Consider the following 17,386-nt stretch of genomic DNA (forward strand, 5'->3'; position numbering starts at 1 on the left):
GATATTTTACAGCTTCATATTCATGTTGAAATATCCTCTCATTTTGGTGAGCAGTATATTTAGTGTGTTGTCTCATCATCTTATGAGACGGAAGAGAGTTTATCTGCGTGGAGCTTGGAAGGGTGCATCTCCAGTGTGTAGTACGGCTCTGTCCCACCAAATATTCTAGACACATGCTGTTCGCTATGGTTGCCACTGGTCCATGTGGTTACGGAGTGATGGAGAAACTTAATTTCTTCATGTATTCAATTTGTATCCATTGAAGTTACAGTGTAGGCCCTGGCTGGCTGCCTCAGTGGTAAAGCGTCAGCCTGGCGTGTGGAGGTCCTGGGTTCGATTCCCAGCCAGGACACAGAGGAGATGCTCTCATCTGCTTCTCCACCCCTCCCCCTCTCCTTTCTCTCTATCTCTCTGTTCACCTCCCACAGCCAAGGCTCCATGGGAGAAGCGTTTGCCTGGTCGCTGAGGATGGCTCCATGGCTTCCACCTCAGGTGCTAGAATGGCTCCTGTTGCAGCAGAGCAACACCCCAGATGGGCAGAGCATCGCCCCCTGGTGGGCATGCCGGGTGGATCCCAGTCAGGCGCATGTGGGAGTCTGTCTGCCTCCTTACTTCTCACTTCAGAAAAATACAAAAAAATAAGAAATAAAAGATAAGAAGGAGGCATCTGACGCCCTGCGTGGCCCCATGCCTCCACCGGAATGCTGTCCGCTGGAGGCGGAGCCCGTTCCACAGGCCTGAGCGCACCCCACCTCTTTCCCACAGGCCCACGCGAGAGAGCGAGGACGAGGACGAGGAGGAGCGGCGAGGCCGCGGCTGTGCCCTGCAGTACCAGCACGCCACGGTGCGCGTCCTCACCCAGTTCGTGTCCGAGGGCGCCGGCCCGTGGGCACAGCCGAGCCTTCTGCTGGGTCCCGACTGGCACGCGGACATCACACACTTGGTGGCAGACTTCATGAAGCTGGAGGAGCCCCACGTGGCCACGCTGCGGGACAGCAGGGTCCTGGTCGGGCGGGAGGCCGGGATGACCACCCTCCAGGTAGGAAGCGGGGCTCGGGAGGTTGGCGTGTCTGACGCGGAGCCCTGTGGGCGCTGGGGAGGCTGGCAAGGTGGGCGGGGCTTTGTGGCCAGTTCCTTGTCCCCATGACGGTGTCTATGGACAGCAGACGGTGAGCCTCGGCCAGCTCTTCGAGTTCCAATCTCCTTCTGAAAGGAATGGAGACAGTGGTGGCACTTAGCTCCCTGTGGGACCCTCTCCCTTCAGCATCCTTCATGCCCACACTTCCCAGGACTCCCCCACCCCACCCTGGACCCTCCTCCTTAGCACCCACCTCGCTCCGTGCTCTTAGAAATGCCCTCCCCATCCCTCCCCTATGCCCGGCCCCTCCGGTGTCCAGGGGAAAATGCCTCTCTCCTCCCTTCTTTCTGTAAATCACTATCATTCCACCGTTTATTCATTCAACAAACTCCCTTCAAACTCCTCCTGCCTCTGGTGCTCAAGGGAGCATCTAGAACAGTGGTGTTTCAGGACAGACAATAAAGGACCTAGGAGGGGGGTCTTTTCCACAAGCCCTCAGTTCCCACCTTGTCCCTTCCTCCTGTTTGGCATGTCATTCTGCATCCTTGCGTGAGCACCAGACGGGGAAGTGGCTGTCCCTGTCCATCACTGCCCCCGGGATGTCTGCAGTCCAGCGCCGGGCGTGTGCTGTCAGGCAGGAAGTGAGATTGCAGCAGAGGACCATGCTGCTGGGGTGTGCAGGAGGCCCACCCCAGAGGACTGGTCATCCAGTACCCCCGGTGACTTCCATGGGTCACTTAGAATGTGACTCGGGCGGCCCTCTTGGGTCCGCCAGCAGGATGGATTGTGCCTTGGACAAGCCTGTCTCGTCTCAAGAGAGGGGCCGTTTCCTTTCAAAAACAAGATGGATTTTAATACTTATTTCAAGTCTTCTAATAGCTAGAAGTATAAAATGTCCCAGGGAGGGGTGACTTCAATCCTTACAAAGGCACCACCTGGGCTGGCTGGCGTGCCGGGTAAGGAAGGTGCTCCTCCCTGCCTTCTGGGACTCTGGCCTGTGTGGGACAAAGGGATGTGTCCAGGGAGGGTCCCAACCGTGGACACGGCTATGACAGACTTGCCTGGTGTCCTGCCCGTCCCTCAGGTGCTATCCCCGCTGTCGGACTCCATCCTGGCAGAGAAGACGATAACCGTGTTAGAGGACAAGGTGTCGCTGACGGACTTGGCCATCCAGCTCGTGGCCGGGCTGTCCGTCACCCTCCACCCTGGCGCGCAGAGCGGCAAGGCCGTCACGGCTGTGGCCACGGCAGAGGAGCTGCTGCGGACCCCCAAACAGGTGGGAGCCCAGCGGCCGGGGGCGAGAGGAGCAGGCCGCTCACTGGGCCTGGGCCCGCAGAGAAGGAGGGAGAAGGGGACGGGGTGGCTGAACCTCGTCCGGGATCGCAGGCCGGCTCATGGCCCGCAGAGGCGCTGGTCTGACCCACCCTGATGCGGGACAGACTGGCCACATTGTCCGAGGGGAGGGGTGCTTGCTCCAGTGGAGTGAAGACATACCCCAGTGCACAGGGTGTGCTAAGGACCTGCGTGTGTCACAACCTGCCCCACCTGGCGGCTTAGGGCAGCACCCACCTGTTCCCTCCCCATCTGCAGCTCGTGGGAGGGGCGTCCCCAGCGGGCTCAGGGTCTCCCAGGCTGAGCGAGTCGGTGGTCTGGGCTCTCAGCCGGACGCTCACACGCTCATTCATCCTGTCGGCAGAATCCTCTCCTCATGGTTGTGACTGCGGCACCCGTGTCTTTGCTGGCTGCGATCGGGAGCCTGTGTCAGCATCCTGAGCTCGCCTCTGTTCCTTCTCACTGCCCTGCCCGCTCGCCTCATCTTCACACCCAGCATTGGTGTGGGGTGGGGGCTGGGTGTCTTCCCATCATTAAGCCTGACCCCTCCTCTGCAGCCAGCCCGCCAGAGGAGCCCCGCATTCGCCAAGGCCTGTCTGATGTCACCACCTTCCCCCCCCCCCCGCACTCCCCTCCCCCATAACCTGGGCCCATCGCCTTCCCTGTGCCAGGGCATGATATAACCATGGGGCCATGCTCCAGGTGCCCAGGGTTAGGGGGTTAGGGTGGGTCGTTCCAGGCTCACGTGCTGAGAGCATGGGCCACGGGGACCTGTGTGGCATTCGTACCTGTGTCCAGCCCACGTGACTCGGAGGCAGGGAGTCAGCAGGGTGCTCCCTGGTTTAGAGACAGCAGAGAGCGCAGAGCTGGGAGGGAAGTGGGGAGACAGAGCGGAAGGCGGGGGGCTGCTTGCTGAGAGTGGGTAATTCCTGAGGGGACGATGGGCGTTGCCACCTCCCTGGCGTGGGCCAAGGCTGCCTGTCCCCATCCGGCTTCACCGCCTGGCTGTCTGATCCCAGTGCTGACACGGGGGCTGGGGGAGTTTATGGATGCTGCTCACCCAATGTGCAGACGTGACCCCTTGGCAGGATGTGGCTCTAAGTCACCCCTGGGCACATGGTCTGTGAAGTCCTGCAGAATCTCTCCTCTTTGGGGAAATGTGTTGGCTCCCCCCTCCCCTGCCCCCCTTGAGAAGACACCGTCGTCCATCCTCGCCACAGTCCACTACTGGGAGGACACTGAGTGTCGGTCATGCAGGGGGGCTGACGGGGACAGGGTGCCGCACACCCGGGGGGCTCCAAGGGCTTCATTCAGACCCTCTGTCATTGGGGGCGGAAGGGGGAGGCTTGCTTTTAGGCTCAGTCCTTCCTGCGTCTCGAGTCTGTGAAGAAAAAATTAATTTAAGATGAGACATCAGCCAAGACGCACTTGCAGACCACCCGAGCAACATGTTTTGTGGTGGCCCTTGGGGTGGGGAAGGCTGGTGCCTTGCTCTTGAGAGTTTCAACTTTGAAATGCAAATTCCGAGGGATTCGCAAGCAGGAGACTATGAGGACGGGACCATTGGCTTTTTCTGCCCCCCCCCCCAGCCCCAGGGCCTCATCTGTTCTAAAAGAAGTGGGGAGAGAACAAGGAAAGGAACCCAGCGTGAATGCCCGTGATTTAGGCATCGGAAGGGGATGGATGAGTTCGGTTGTGTATCAGCTGGTCGATGGGGGCAGAGGAGGCAGACAGGAAGCAGCATGACTCAGCCAGAGTGTCTGTTGTAGCTTCGGTTTCTCCAGAACCCAAAGCTGGGGTGAGAAATCACGTGCCAGGACGTTGTTTGGAGGGTGAAGGGGACCCCGGGGTGGGCCAGATGGGCGGGGAAGGCGGCGTGGCGCAGGAAGCAGGCGCCGATGGCGATGACGATGCTCCCTTGGAGAAAGCATGGTCCCAGCTCAGCCACCACTGGGACTCCAGAGCTGAGGCTGCTGGGAGAACACTCAGCCAGGATAGGAAAGGCAAGACCATCCTTGTCCCGGAGCGGCAGGGACGCTGGGAGCTTGCATATGGACGTGAAGAGAGACACAGACCTAAATATAACTCCGCTCGGAGGGTCCTCTGTGGAGAGTGGCCCCTGCAGGTGTTAATTACTCAGCAGGGCTGGCTAGGAGCTTGGCCACATGGGTTCCAGGGGCCGGAGAATGCCCTCGAGCCACAGCAAACAAACAGCACACACACAGCTGGCAGACTCACAGCTGATGGTGCAGCAAGCCGTCCTGGGAGGGAAGCTGGCAGCAGTAGCCGTGGGTGCTGCCCCATCTCTGGGTCTTGTGCAAGCCTCCTCACCTGCTACAGGCACCCTGTTCTGTCCAAGGTGTCCATGACAAGTGAGAAAGACCTAACTTGGGTGACCTAAGCAGATAGCAGGATTTAGCAGTCCATGACCGGACATTGCCATCTTCCATGGGTCGAACTGTGTCAGCAGAAACCTCCATTTTTTTGTGTGTTTGATTTAAGTGAGAAGAGGGGAGATAGACAGACATCATGCATGTGCCCGGACTGGGTTCCACCCAGCATTCCCTCCCGCCATGGCTGATGCTCGAATACCAAGCTATTTTTAGCACCTGAGACTGACATGCTCGGATCAACCAAGCTATCATCCGCACCAGGGACTGATGCTCAAACCAATCAAGCCGCTGGTTGAAAGAGGGGGAAAGGAAGTAAAGGGGGAAGGGTGGAAAAGCAGATGGTTGCTTCTCCTGTGTGCCCTAACTGGGAATCGAACCCAGGACTTCCACACACCAGGCCGACGCTCTACCACTGAGCCAACCAGCCAAGGCCAGAAAACCCTCATTTTTCTTGCTGACATTTTCTCTCAACTCTGGAGAATATCTAGGCTGGATCTCTTTGAACATTGACTCCCCCCACCCCCCAACCCCCCAACCCACACCCCACCCACCCCATATGTTTTCCTTCTGGAGCGTCTAACAAAAAATCACGTGGTCAGCCTCCTTCTCTTCTTTCAACCTTCGTTTCCTATTTTTCTTTTTAATCCTGTGATTGAGTTTTGGCTGACTCTCTTGGCTCTGTCACCCGGCACACAAATTCTCTCCTCAAACGTGTAATCCGCGGTTCAAAGGGCCCGGGGGGGGGGGGGGGGGACTGATTTCAGCTGGCGTACTTGTCCTCTTCCTGGAGCTCCGTGTGCTTCCTCCGCAGCTCCCGGTTTGTGTTTCGCCCCGTCCCTCTCTTTCCCTCTGGTTCCACATCTCCCCATTTCCCTTTGTTGTATTTTGTGGCCATTTCAGGTGGTTGGATTTCTTGTTCTCTTCTGTCAAATCCTCGGTCCGCCGATATCAGTGGGAAGTCTTGACGGGGCCTCCCTGGAGGTAGAGCCCCCCTCGAGGTAGGGACTGTAGCTATGTCCTTTTATCACGCACACCCGGTGAGCTGTGGTCCCTCTGCTTCATTTTGTTGCCATGGCGTTCCTGGGTAGGGGAAGCCAGTGGACACAGGGAAACCTCTCAGGGCAGAGGCTGGTGCCCGGGAAGCACACGGAAGTCTCGGCTGTCCGCCCCCTTTGCGGGACACCAAAGGTAGCCTCGTCCTAATGCGTGCGCCCTGTGTCTTCTTATGTGGCAAAGACGGCTTTGCAGATGTGATTAAGGCCAAGATGGAGAAGTGCCCGTGGATTACCCAGATGACGGATGTGCCATACCAGGCTCAGGGTCATCACGGGGGTCATTACACAAGGGTCGCGGGCGCGGCCACCGGAGCAGGAGGAGGCATGAGTATCTGGCCGCGTGCTCCGTGACGCTCAGTGATAATAAGCCCACGGACCCGAGTCTCGGTTAGGGGTTCATGGGGTTTCCCTGCTGCGGATTCTGTGGGCACTGCCGCTGTCCGTCCACACTGGCTCTGGTTTAAATGATAGTGATTCTCTAATTTGTGCCGTGAACTGGCATGGCTAGTAATTCCAGGTCCTGAGTGGGAACGGCAGAGAATTAAGAAAACAGACTTAAAGAGGAAAAGGATGGGTTTGAGAGGTCTCTTTGCATTGCAGAGATAGCTTACAAAAGGCAGGCGAGTCTCCATCCCCTAACCTGCTTTATTTATAGGGCAAAGTGAGGTCATTAGCAAATCAAAGAGATCATTAAAACAAAGTCACATTTCCAAGGCATCCCAAGAATTCTCCCAGGTGCAGAAATCCCCACCATACATAATATCTTAACTTCACAAAACAAAGGATAAAAAGGAAATTGCCTCCAGTCTTTCCTAGGGACTTGGTGGATAGGACAAGTATAAACAATCCAGCACCACAGCTAACATGGAGGTGTGGAAAAAAATAGCCTTTAGCAACTTCACTAAGCAAGTGAGGTGGGGGGTTCTGGGCAGACTGTCAGCTTTCTGCCTGTTCCCTACATCTGTCCCCCAAAAATCTAAACCACAAAGACCCTGTCTGCTTGGGGTTCCTAACAGATTTGATGTAAAACCTAAATGTTTTCTCCCCAGATTTTTCAGCCGTTGAGTCTGGGTCTTGAGTCCTGCCCCGACCCCCCATTTTGGGGGGTTCAGTTCGAGGAGGGAGCAGGGAAGGTCCAAAGAGCTGAGGTGATGACCCCACCCGGGCCCTCTAACTGGCTGTCTCTCCGCAGGAGGCCGTGGTCAGCACTTGGCTCCAGTTCAGCGACGGCTCAGTGACGCCCCTGGACATCTACGACACCGAGGACTTCACGCTGACCGCCACCTCCCTGGACGAGGCCGTGGTGTCGGTGCCCCAGGCCCGCTCCCCCGGGCAGCCCGTCGTGGTGGCCGAAGGGGAGGGCCAGGGGCCGCTGGTCCGCGTAGACCTGACCATCGCGGAGACCTGCCAGAAGTCCAAACGCAAGAGCGTCCTGGCCGTGGGCATGGGCAATGTCAGGGTCAAGTTTGGCCAGAACGACGTGGACTCGGGCCCCGGCAGAGACCACGACGATGGTGAGGGCCAGATCAAGAACCACGCCAGCGACCGGCGGCCGAAGGGCGGGGACTTGCCCGGGGGCAGCCCATCGCTGGAGCGTGAGGAGGGGGCCCTCCGCAGGGGCGGCCCCACGGCCAAGTCACTGCTGGACAACAAGGCAGCCAAGAACAGCCGGCTGGACGGGGGGCGGCTGCCTGCGGAGGGTCAGCTGCAGAACATCCCCCTGGACTTCAGCAACTTCCCAGCGCAGGTGGACCTCCCGCAGGCCGGGGCCGGGCCGGGGGACGGCGGCCCGGTGCCCACGGCCCGCGGCCTGAGCGACCTGCAGATCGGCATGTACGCCCTGCTGGGCGTCTTCTGCCTGGCCATCCTGGTCTTCCTGATCAACTGCGCCACCTTCGCCCTCAAGTTCCGGCACAAGCAGGCGCCCCCGGAGGGCCAGGCTTCCATGACACACGCGCACGACTGGGTGTGGCTGGGCACCGAGGCCGAGCTCCTGGAGAACGTGGGCGAGGGGTCACCGCCGCCCGATGAGCGCACGACCGTCCTGGACCGCAGCCCGGGGGGCTGTGAGGACAGCAGCCACCTCCTGCTCAATGGCGGTGGCGCCCAGCGGCCCACGCAGGGCCAGGGGCACCGGCCGGGGAGGGACCAGAAGCACGAGCCCCTGCACTCGCCCACCTCCAAGAGGAAGAAGGTCAAATTCACCACCTTCACCACCATCCCCCCCGACGACAGCTGCCCCACCGTGAACTCCATCCTCGGCGGCCAGGACGAGGACATCAAGTGGGTGTGTCAGGACCTGGACGTGGGCGCCCCCAAAGAACTCAGAAACTATCTGGAGAAATTTCAGGACAAAGTGTAGGCCCCTCTGGCCACAGGGCCCCGTGCCTGGCCCCCTCCTCCCTTCCAGAGTAGACCCTGGGGCGGGATCCTGGGAGGGCAGGTGGGCGTCACCACGGGTTGGACAGGGACACGCTGGGGGGGACCCTCCTAAACCCATTGGACGCTTTGAAGCCATGAAGAGGTGTGGGTTTTGTTTTTAAATTTGTAATCAAAGGGTTTTCAGCAGTTGGTGAGGGCAGATTTTCTACAGTCAGCGGAAGGGACCCTGGGAGCTCAGCTGACTGTGACCCTGAACTCGTGGCAGGCCAGATGACGGAAGCTATTTTACATGTCCAAGTCCAACCCAGTCAAGCTACCAAAAATGATTTGTTAAAAAAAAAATGCAAAAAGATAAATAAAAAAAGACAGAAATAATCACCTGTTTATATTTCTAATAGAGGAACAATAAGATAAACCTTCTTTAGGGCCCTCGTAGGGGCGTTTCCATGTAAGTTCAGCGTCACCTTTCCTGAGGATTGTCCACGTGGGCTGGGGAGGCCATATGCCGGAATGTTGGTCACGTCTGGGGACAGACCTGAGGATCTCTACATCTTGACTTGCTCATCTTGTCTTTTTCTGTATTTCCTTTCTCCCCATATTTTTTTTTCTTTTTGTGTCCCAGACTTCCACTTGATTTCTATTTCGTGTTTATTTCTGAGGATCAAATGGCATATTCTTCCCAAATTAAACGTGAATCCTATTCTTAGTCATTAAGTAGAGTCTTAGAAATGATGTCCCTTTGTTCATTCATTCTTGGAGTGAGTTGGCCGCCTTCCTGTATGTCTGCAGCCTTGTTGATGTTTGCTGGGCATCTCCGCTTAGCGTTCTCAGAGGTATTTGGGGGTCCCCACCCACCACTGTGACCATCACAGACCCCCAGGGACAAAGCTGCCGCATGGGATGTTGTCAGAGGCTATTCAACACAGTGGGCAGCCAGCAGCATGAGCCCAGCTGGGCCCCCCCAACCACCACCCCTCAACCATGTCGTCACTGACATTGTGTGGAGCCTCTTCCATCAGGGAAGGTTGGGTCAAAGCCCCAAGCGAAAGACCACCCCACTCCCCAGGGTGGTCCACATCACCTCGTGGGGCGGCTCTATCAGGAGACTTACTGACGTTGAGACATGAACAAAGATAAGAAATTAGGGGAGTGTTTTTAAGTTGTTTTTCTGACTTTATTAAGCGGGGCAAATCAGCACAAATTGAAAAGGTAAAAAATATATATATCATATATATATCTATGCTAGATTGCCAATCAACTGTGTTTTTTAACAGCCTAACTGTGTAACAGCACATTGCGAAATACATTCATCCAAAGAGCTCGTCCACGGTGGAGCAGACACTACATGGCCAAGCTGCCCCTTCGCGACACTGGCTCCACCTATCGCGGCCTCCGCTCGGACACCCAGGATGTCCCTGGGATGCGTCTTGGTTTTATTTTTGTAACCGCTAAAATCATTAGCTAAGACAGGGTCCTTGAAGCCTCGTGACCTTAGCTGGACCCCTCCAAAAAAAGATATTTTTAGCACATATTAGAGGTGAAAAAAGATATTTCTAGCACATATTAGAGGTGGAAAAAGATATTTCTAGCACATATTAGAGGTGGAAAGAGGGCGCTATTTATTTATACCTGTGATGTTCATTGTCATTAAAATGCTTTTGTGGCTCGACCGGTCCGTGTCTTGTGGGGTGTGTCTTATTTCACGTGCGCCTAGTTTCCCTCCCCGACAAATGTACACCTCGCTGAAGAGGTGACCTGCCTACGAGGCCGATCTTGTTCCCCCCCCCCCCACGCAGATCCGGGGTGATGCCCAACAAGGACACTCTCAACCCCCTGGCCGCCATCCACCACGACCCAGATCATGCTCGGATGCGCAGGACGGCTGATCAAAAGCAGTTCGGTGAGCTGGGGCCTGTGACCCTGAAAATAAAAGGCCCACAGTGAGAGGCGACAACCATGTATTTGAGATTAAAAGAAAGAAGAAGAAGACTAGCTATCCGGGAAGCACTGATTCAGGCGGAAGCCCAGGCAGCATTCCAGTGAGGAGAAGGAGGTGACAGGTGTTGATGAGAAAGGGGAGGGGAAGGTTCCATCCAGAGAGGGAAGGTGCTGCTGGTGCCGAGCAGGTAACACAGTACCACTAACTCGAAACAGTGTCACCAGTTCAATAGTTACAGTATCTGCTTTCTAGTCATCTTTGCACAGCTCTTTGGGACACACTGTTGCCCTAGGCCCCACACAAACAAACGTTACTTTGTCCTGTTTTCCCATCCCACAGTTTTAGGTGTAAGGACATGCAGAGGGCAGCTCTGACTCCAATTTAAAGTGGTTCCATTTATATTATGTTTTATAGGCAAAAAAAAAAAAGGTGAGGGACATTTCTAACCAGTTCCTGGGTTGTGTCCGACACTGCAGATCTGCGACCCACACCTGAGGAACTCCCCATCTCCATTGAAGAGAAGCCATGGCTGTGAGTGGAAAAATGCATGGACCTCTCACCTGGGGAATAGGTTCAGTTTTATTTTTATGGCTTTTGTGTTTGTTGTTATTCTTCGAGGTTTTGGTGGTACAGGTGTTGCTGCTGGTTCGTCGGGAAAAGGGAATTTTTGTGGTCAAAGACAAGATGGTGATACTTTAAAAAACAAACAAACAGCTTTATTGAGATATAATTTACAGATGGTAAAATTGACCCGTGTAATGTGTTCAGTTCCATGGCTGTTGGTATATTTACACAGTTGGGTAGCCCTCATTCCATCAATTTTAGAAAATGTTCTCCCAAAAGGTTCATTCCTGTTAGACTCACTCCCCATTTTCCCTCAGATTCCAGCCACAGGCAACCACCTACTCCCTCTGTCTCCGTGGCTCTGCCCAGAGGTGCTGACATCTGTATCCTTACGGGAGACCCTCCTGAAGGTCCCCCACGTGGTAGGGTAACCCCACGACATCATCCAGGAGCCTTCCTCTCATGAGGTGCTGCTGGGGTCCGTGTGAGGTGCCTGTCCCCTGCTCTCCCCTCCCCGTGGGCACAATACGGCTGCACAGGCACAGCGAGATGACCCAGCCTGCAAGGCCCTTTGTGCAAAACCATGTCTGCCCCGAAATCTCGCCCCCCTATCCAGCGAGCTCATATACTTCTTACAAGATTCAGGCTCTAAGTAAGGGGGGAAGGGAACATGGTGGGATGCTCTATTTCTGCCCTGGGTTAAACTATAAACACTCCACCTGCTGGCTGGCCGGCCTCGAGCAGATACATCCCTCAGTGGTCCACTCTGGCCAGCGGAGCTACCTTGGTTCTGTCACCTGAGGCCACGAGGACAGTTGAAGTCCTCCTCCTCCCTTGGCCATTGTTGTCAGGGAGAGTATACCCTTTAGTTATTCACTGAAACAATCGTCTTGTGGGGTGGGGGGTACCTGAACCCCTACCCCTTATTACAGACCAGGAAACAGGCTCAGGGCATCTGTCTCAAGGTCACGGCTAGGAAGTCACAGGGTCAGGATTCAATGCCATGCTTGCGTCTCCAAAGACTGTGGTCTCAGTTATGACACTAATACACGCGTTTCATCTATTTTCTTGCGTTTTTTTTTTTAAAGTAATGAAACCAACAAGACAAGCAATTCAGGTTTATTGCACAAGAGCTGGAAAATGAGGAAAGTGGAAGAAACCAAGGGGGGGCGGGGCCCTTGAGCCCCTCTTCCGAGATAAAAATGAAGAACTCTTCTTATATATCCTTCACTCTTTGTTTTTAATGGCGCACATTTTTTTCCCACGGTCGCATCCCTATTTTGAAAGGATACCGTTATAAATATGACTTTTAAGTTATTTTTCCAATTTTAAAAGCCCATGAGCACTGTAAAAAAATTATTAAAATGACCAAATTCACCTCTGTCGGCGCCTGGGTGACGTCCCTCCAGGTCTTGGCCTTCGGGTTTCCTTCTCCTCCGTAGCTGGGGTCAAAGTGTCCACCCCAGTTTGTAAGCACAGGAAGGCTCCTTGACAGATGATGTTGGGGAGGCCATGGGGGCTGAACCCTCTGGAGGTGCATGAGGGGCCCCCACGGGGACGGGCGGGGAGGGGTTCAACCCAGCCCGGTCTCTGCTCCTCGGGATTCGTCTACCCAGAGGACAGTTACGTTGGTCGCACTAGTTACAGCAAGAGCAACGTCTGCTTACCAAGCGAGGGCCCCTGGGCTGAACCTCCCAACAGGAGGCTGCAGGGACCACCGCTCCCATGGGCAGGAGGAGCAGGGAAGGCGAAGGGGAGGGTCAGGTGCCAGGGGACAGACCCCTGCGGCCAGCCCGGTCCGTGCCTGGCGGTGGAGGGTTCGCTCCCATCCACCAAATGCTGCCACCACCGATGCCGACAGCCCCGGGGCGTGAAGTACAGGTCACAGTGGCCACTGAGCGGCTGTGAGCAGATCCGTGTCTGACGCTTACCCTCAGTGTTCTCAGCTGTGGTATGGGGACAAGGTCTAACTGCAGCTTTCCTGGGAAGATGGACCCACTGAGCAGGGCCCCAATGCCGGGCCCAGAGCCTGGCTCTTTGCAGTGACCCAGCAGAGAGTGTGATGTGGCCTCCGCACAGAGGACTCCCCCATTCTTCTTTATGGCTCTGTGAGGCGGGCCCCCGGAAGGGCAGGCCCATCTGCGGGCCGCAGTGTTCTCTGCGGGTCTGTGCTCCCGTTGTCTCTGTCTCCAGCCGGGCAGGCAGAGACAGGGCTGAGTACTGAGGGCGGTGTCAGCCAGCGCCTGGCTGGCAGGGGCGATAACGTGAGCCTGTCTGCCACGCAGTCCCCCTTCGCCGGGGCCACACACCGTCAGTGAGCATTCCTGTTCCACACACGATCCCAGTCTGCGCCCCCTTGGCCCGGTCTGTAAACTCTGAATCTCTTGATCCATCAAGAAGAGCTTTTTCCATCAAAATGACAATTTTCTGCATCTCCCTTGTGAAGAAAATCATGCTTTTTTGGAAACCTGCTTTCCCCGTCGATATCACTGGCGGCTTTGACTTATTTTTTTCCCTTTTTCTGAGAGTGATTCACCTGGCAACGGCTTTGGTGGTTTTCTACGAGCCTGCCACGTTCTGTGGGACCGAGCTCCGGCGACAGGCAGATGATGCCAGGTCCCATGTCAAGGAGGGCCTGAGCAGACCAGTTCAGTGGCCCAGCTGGGGACAGAGGCCTCCACAAGCAGGGGGACCAGACCACAGCCCACAGGGGGGAGCATGAGTTCCCTTACACCTGGGCAAGGTGAGTCTCAATGGGTGACCTTCGCCACAGGGACCAGAAACACCACCGTCGCGCTCCACTCCCCTCGCAGAGGGGGGCCTTTTTATCATCAGAAAGAAGAGATAGGATGTCTCATTTTGAAGGATGACGGGCCATGGGTGCCCACATCCCGTGCGGCAGGAGCACATAAAAATTTTTGAGCAGTGAAAGTGAGTAACGTGAGGTCTGCCTACAATGAAATAACTTTATTTTATTTTATTTTATTTTATTTTAATGATAAAGCAGTCTGGTTTGAGGTCACAGAGAGATGTTACCCTTTGGGAGGGCCAGGTATTTATTTATTTTTGTGACAGAGACAGAGAGAGGGTCAGATAGGGACAGACAGACAGGAAGGGAGAAAGACAAGAAGCATCAGTTTTTCGTTGTGACACCTTAGTTGTTCATTGATTCCTTTCTCATATGTGCCTTGACCGTGGGCCTTCAGCAGACCAAGTAACCCCTTGCTCGAGCCAGCAACCTTGGGTCCAAGCTGGTGAGCTTTGCTCAAACCAGATGAGCCCGCGCTCAATCTGGCGACCTCGGGGTCTCGAACCTGGGTCCTCCGTGTCCCAGTCCAATGTTCTATCCACGGTGCCACTGCCTGTTCAGGGTTTTTTCCTTTGGTCCAGGACGACAGACTCGCTGTGGGCGTGGCAGTCATTGGAGGACCTGAAGCTGGGATTGGGGAGTGACTCCACAGATGAGAACGTCCCTAAATTCACATGTCCCTGGGATTATTTCCTGAGGCCATGGCCCCAAGATGGCAACTTAGTGGATGTGTACACACACACTCACATGAACCTCACAATCATGGCCCCCCCACACACAAAGATGCACACGCACGGACACACAGCCCCCGCCCACCTGCACCCCGTCCGGCTCTGCCCCAGCCTCTGCGACCACAAACTACCGTCCCCTCTGTCCGTGGATCCAACCACTCTGGATATTTCAGACATGGAATCACACAGTATGTCGAAACAGGGTCCCAACACCTCCAAGGACATTCAGAGAAGAGTTGTATCCAGCAAAGGGACTCACATTTAGGGCCCCTCCATAGTCACCCACTCCAAGTGGCTTGAACAATAGAAAGCTATTCGGCCCTGGCTGCTTGGCTCAGTGGTAGAGCATCGGACCGGTGTGTGGATGTCTCAGGTTCGATTCCTGGCCAGGGCACACAGGAGAAGTGCCCATCTGTTTTCTCCACTCTTATGCCTCTCCCTTCTCTCTCTCTCTCTTTCTCTCCCTCTCTCTCTCTCTCTCTCTCTCTCTCTCTATCTCTCCTCCTCCTCCCCTCCTGCAGCCATGGCTCAACTGGAGCAAATTAGCCTCAGGGAACTGAGGATGGCTCCATGGTCTCTGCCTCAGGCGTTAGAATGGCTCCTGTTGCGACACAGCAAGGGCCCAAATGGGCAGAGTATTGCCTCCTGGTGGGCATGCTGGGTGGATCCCAGTTGGGGCGCATGCGGGAGTCTGTCTCTGCCACGCCTCCTCTCACTGAATTTTTTTTAAAAAAGAGTATTCCTGCCTGATCAGGTGGTGGCGCAGTGGATAGAGCATCCGCTTGGGATGCTGAAGACCCAAATTCAAAATTCCTGAGTGTGGGATCACAGACATGACCCCATGGTCACTGGTTTGAGCCCAGGGTCACCTGGTTGAGCAAGGGGTCAGAGAAAGCAATCAATAAACAACTAAGGAGCCGCAACAAAGAATTGATGCTTCTCATCTCTCTCCCTTCCTGTCTGCCTGCCTCGTCTGTCTCACTCTCTTGCAAAAAAAGAAAGAAAAAAGAAAAGAAAAATGTATTCCTGCCTATCACAGAAGACCCAAGATTGGGATGGTTAAAAGTTTCTGACTCGAAACCTCAACAGCACCACGAGGGATCCGGTCCGGCGTCCTGCTCAGCCGCTCACAGTGCAGGCGTTTTTCTTGGCGAGGTCCCCTTCAGGGACTCCAGATGGCAGCCAAGGCCTTGGGGCGCCGCTGACGTGCACAACAACCCATGACGGGAGACACCATTCCTGGGCAGCATTCTTAACAAAAGCCAGCGTTTTCCGCATACCTACAAGCCTCCTGACTTGCCCTTCCATTGCCTGGAGTGGTTTTATATTCTCAGCCCTGTTGACCCCAACGGGATTCTCCTGCCCGGTCCAGGGTAGGCGTCCGGCTCCATGCAGAGCTGGGCTCCAACCCAGAAACAACAGGGTTCCTCTGACAAGCAGGGAGGCCGGTGGCTGTGGCGGAGGCTCTCTCCGCACCTGAGGCAGGGACAGGGGCCGGGCTGGGCTGTGAGGGGTGAGATGCACCATGGAGGAGGCACCCTTGGAGAAAGGACCGTTTCCTCGCTGCCTCAGCTGCGGCTTTTTATGGCTAAAGGCGCCTGAGCCCGCCCCCATGGCCCGTGCGACCCCGTCCGCCCTCTGCCCAGCCTTCGAAGCTGCGTGTTGTGCTCAGCATTTTGCCCCTTTGACAAACGTAAGTCCCCGCACGGTGACACTTCCTTATCTCTCAGCATCCTCTGCGAGGCTGGGGGAGGACGCGAGTCAGACTGAATTTTCCCTCAGCCTCGAGCTTCACCTGAGCCGCCACCGGCTCCCAGGGAGGGAAATCGATGGAGAGGTAATTAAGGATCACGTCGCATCGAGGAAATAATTATGGGGGGGGGGTGCAGAACCGCACAGCAGTTCTTAGAAGTGGCGCTTGGCTTGCCCGGTGGCTCGTCAGGAGCAAAGAGGGGAGGGTTCCCCTGTGGGCAGGCAGGGGGAGGAGCGCTCTCACAGGGCAGCACAGGAGCTCACGTGGCCACAGAAGTGTGAGTCTTCCAGAAACAGGACAGGGCCTTCCTCTGTGGGCAGCAGGTCTCATGACATCGCTTGCTGTACACGAGGGGGGCGGGGGGGTTGGACGCAGAAATCTCTGACGTGGGTGGGCAACTGCCTGCCCGAGGCTAAGTGGATTTCACCTGGGCTCCAGAGTGCAGCTGAGCCCCCTTGTCCTTCACAGAGAAGGTTAAACATTGGCCCAAATCCTGTTTGAGGACCGTCAAAAGTTGATCCTTCATTTCGGCTGGTTCCTCACCCGTTGGTCCCCAACGCCCGGGCACTTCCCGCTGCCCGGCTTTAGAGGGGGCTGCTTGGCCCTCCGGTGCCATGGCGTTTGCATTTGCAAAATGAGCTCAGGAGGCCTAGATGAGATCATGCACGTCAGGTGATTTAAACTCTTATGTAAAGCCACTGGAATGGGAAGGAAGGGCTAGCCTCCGGGAGCCACAGGCAGCGGCCTGTGTGACAAAGGAGCCCTTCGACCCAAGGACATCTCTCTTTCTGCTGTCTTCTCTCTCCTCCCGGGAGCTTCCTTAGTCTAGAGTGATTGGGGAAGAAAAGAAAATTCTCAAGGTGGTTTAAGTTTCCAGAGTCCATATTTAGATAAGACCCAAACCAGACAAGAATAACCCAGCAACAAGGTCTCAGCTGCTGTGGGAGAAGCAGGGGGCTTCCCTCCCATGATTCTTGGAGCAGCTTAGAGGCAGCTGAGCCCTTCAGGCAAGGGCCTGGCCTCACATTCTGCCTTTACAATAAAAAAATAAAAGTGAATGCCAAGTGCTGGCACCAAAGACAGGCAGTAGAAAACTGCTGAGACTCATGAGGATTAGTGTCTTCCTTTTCGAGAGTCTGTTTCCCCAGCATGTATGTGGCTTTGCCTTGGCCTCTGGCCTGGGTTCAAGGATGAGCATGTGGTCTGAGTGGACCACATGCCAGAAAATCTCAGGCTCCTGCAGGGGGCGCCTGACAGAAAGATGCTCTCCTTTCCCACTACACGTGGAGTTGGAGGATGTGTGCAGAGCCAGGTTGCCACCTTGCCAATCCGTGGAGGGTGTGTAAGATG

The 17,386-nt window shown here is 55.6% G+C and overlaps 1 protein-coding gene across 1 annotated transcript in view; it reads left to right on the top strand.

The window, feature by feature from the left end:
• TMEM132C (transmembrane protein 132C) overlaps window positions 1-9,813 on the top strand; it is a 214,069-nt gene extending 204,256 nt beyond the window's left edge. Inside the window, exons 7-9 of the mRNA XM_066371182.1 lie at window positions 766-1,039; window positions 2,163-2,354; window positions 7,051-9,813. Coding sequence (XP_066227279.1) covers window positions 766-1,039; window positions 2,163-2,354; window positions 7,051-8,220 — 1,636 coding nt within the window. The 3' untranslated portion in view covers window positions 8,221-9,813. The remainder of the gene's footprint in view (window positions 1-765; window positions 1,040-2,162; window positions 2,355-7,050) is intronic.
• Window positions 9,814-17,386: the final 7,573 nt, after the last annotated feature.

This window comes from Saccopteryx leptura, chromosome 2 (genome assembly GCF_036850995.1).
Source record: "Saccopteryx leptura isolate mSacLep1 chromosome 2, mSacLep1_pri_phased_curated, whole genome shotgun sequence".
In the NCBI taxonomy this organism is placed as follows: domain Eukaryota; kingdom Metazoa; phylum Chordata; class Mammalia; order Chiroptera; family Emballonuridae; genus Saccopteryx; species Saccopteryx leptura.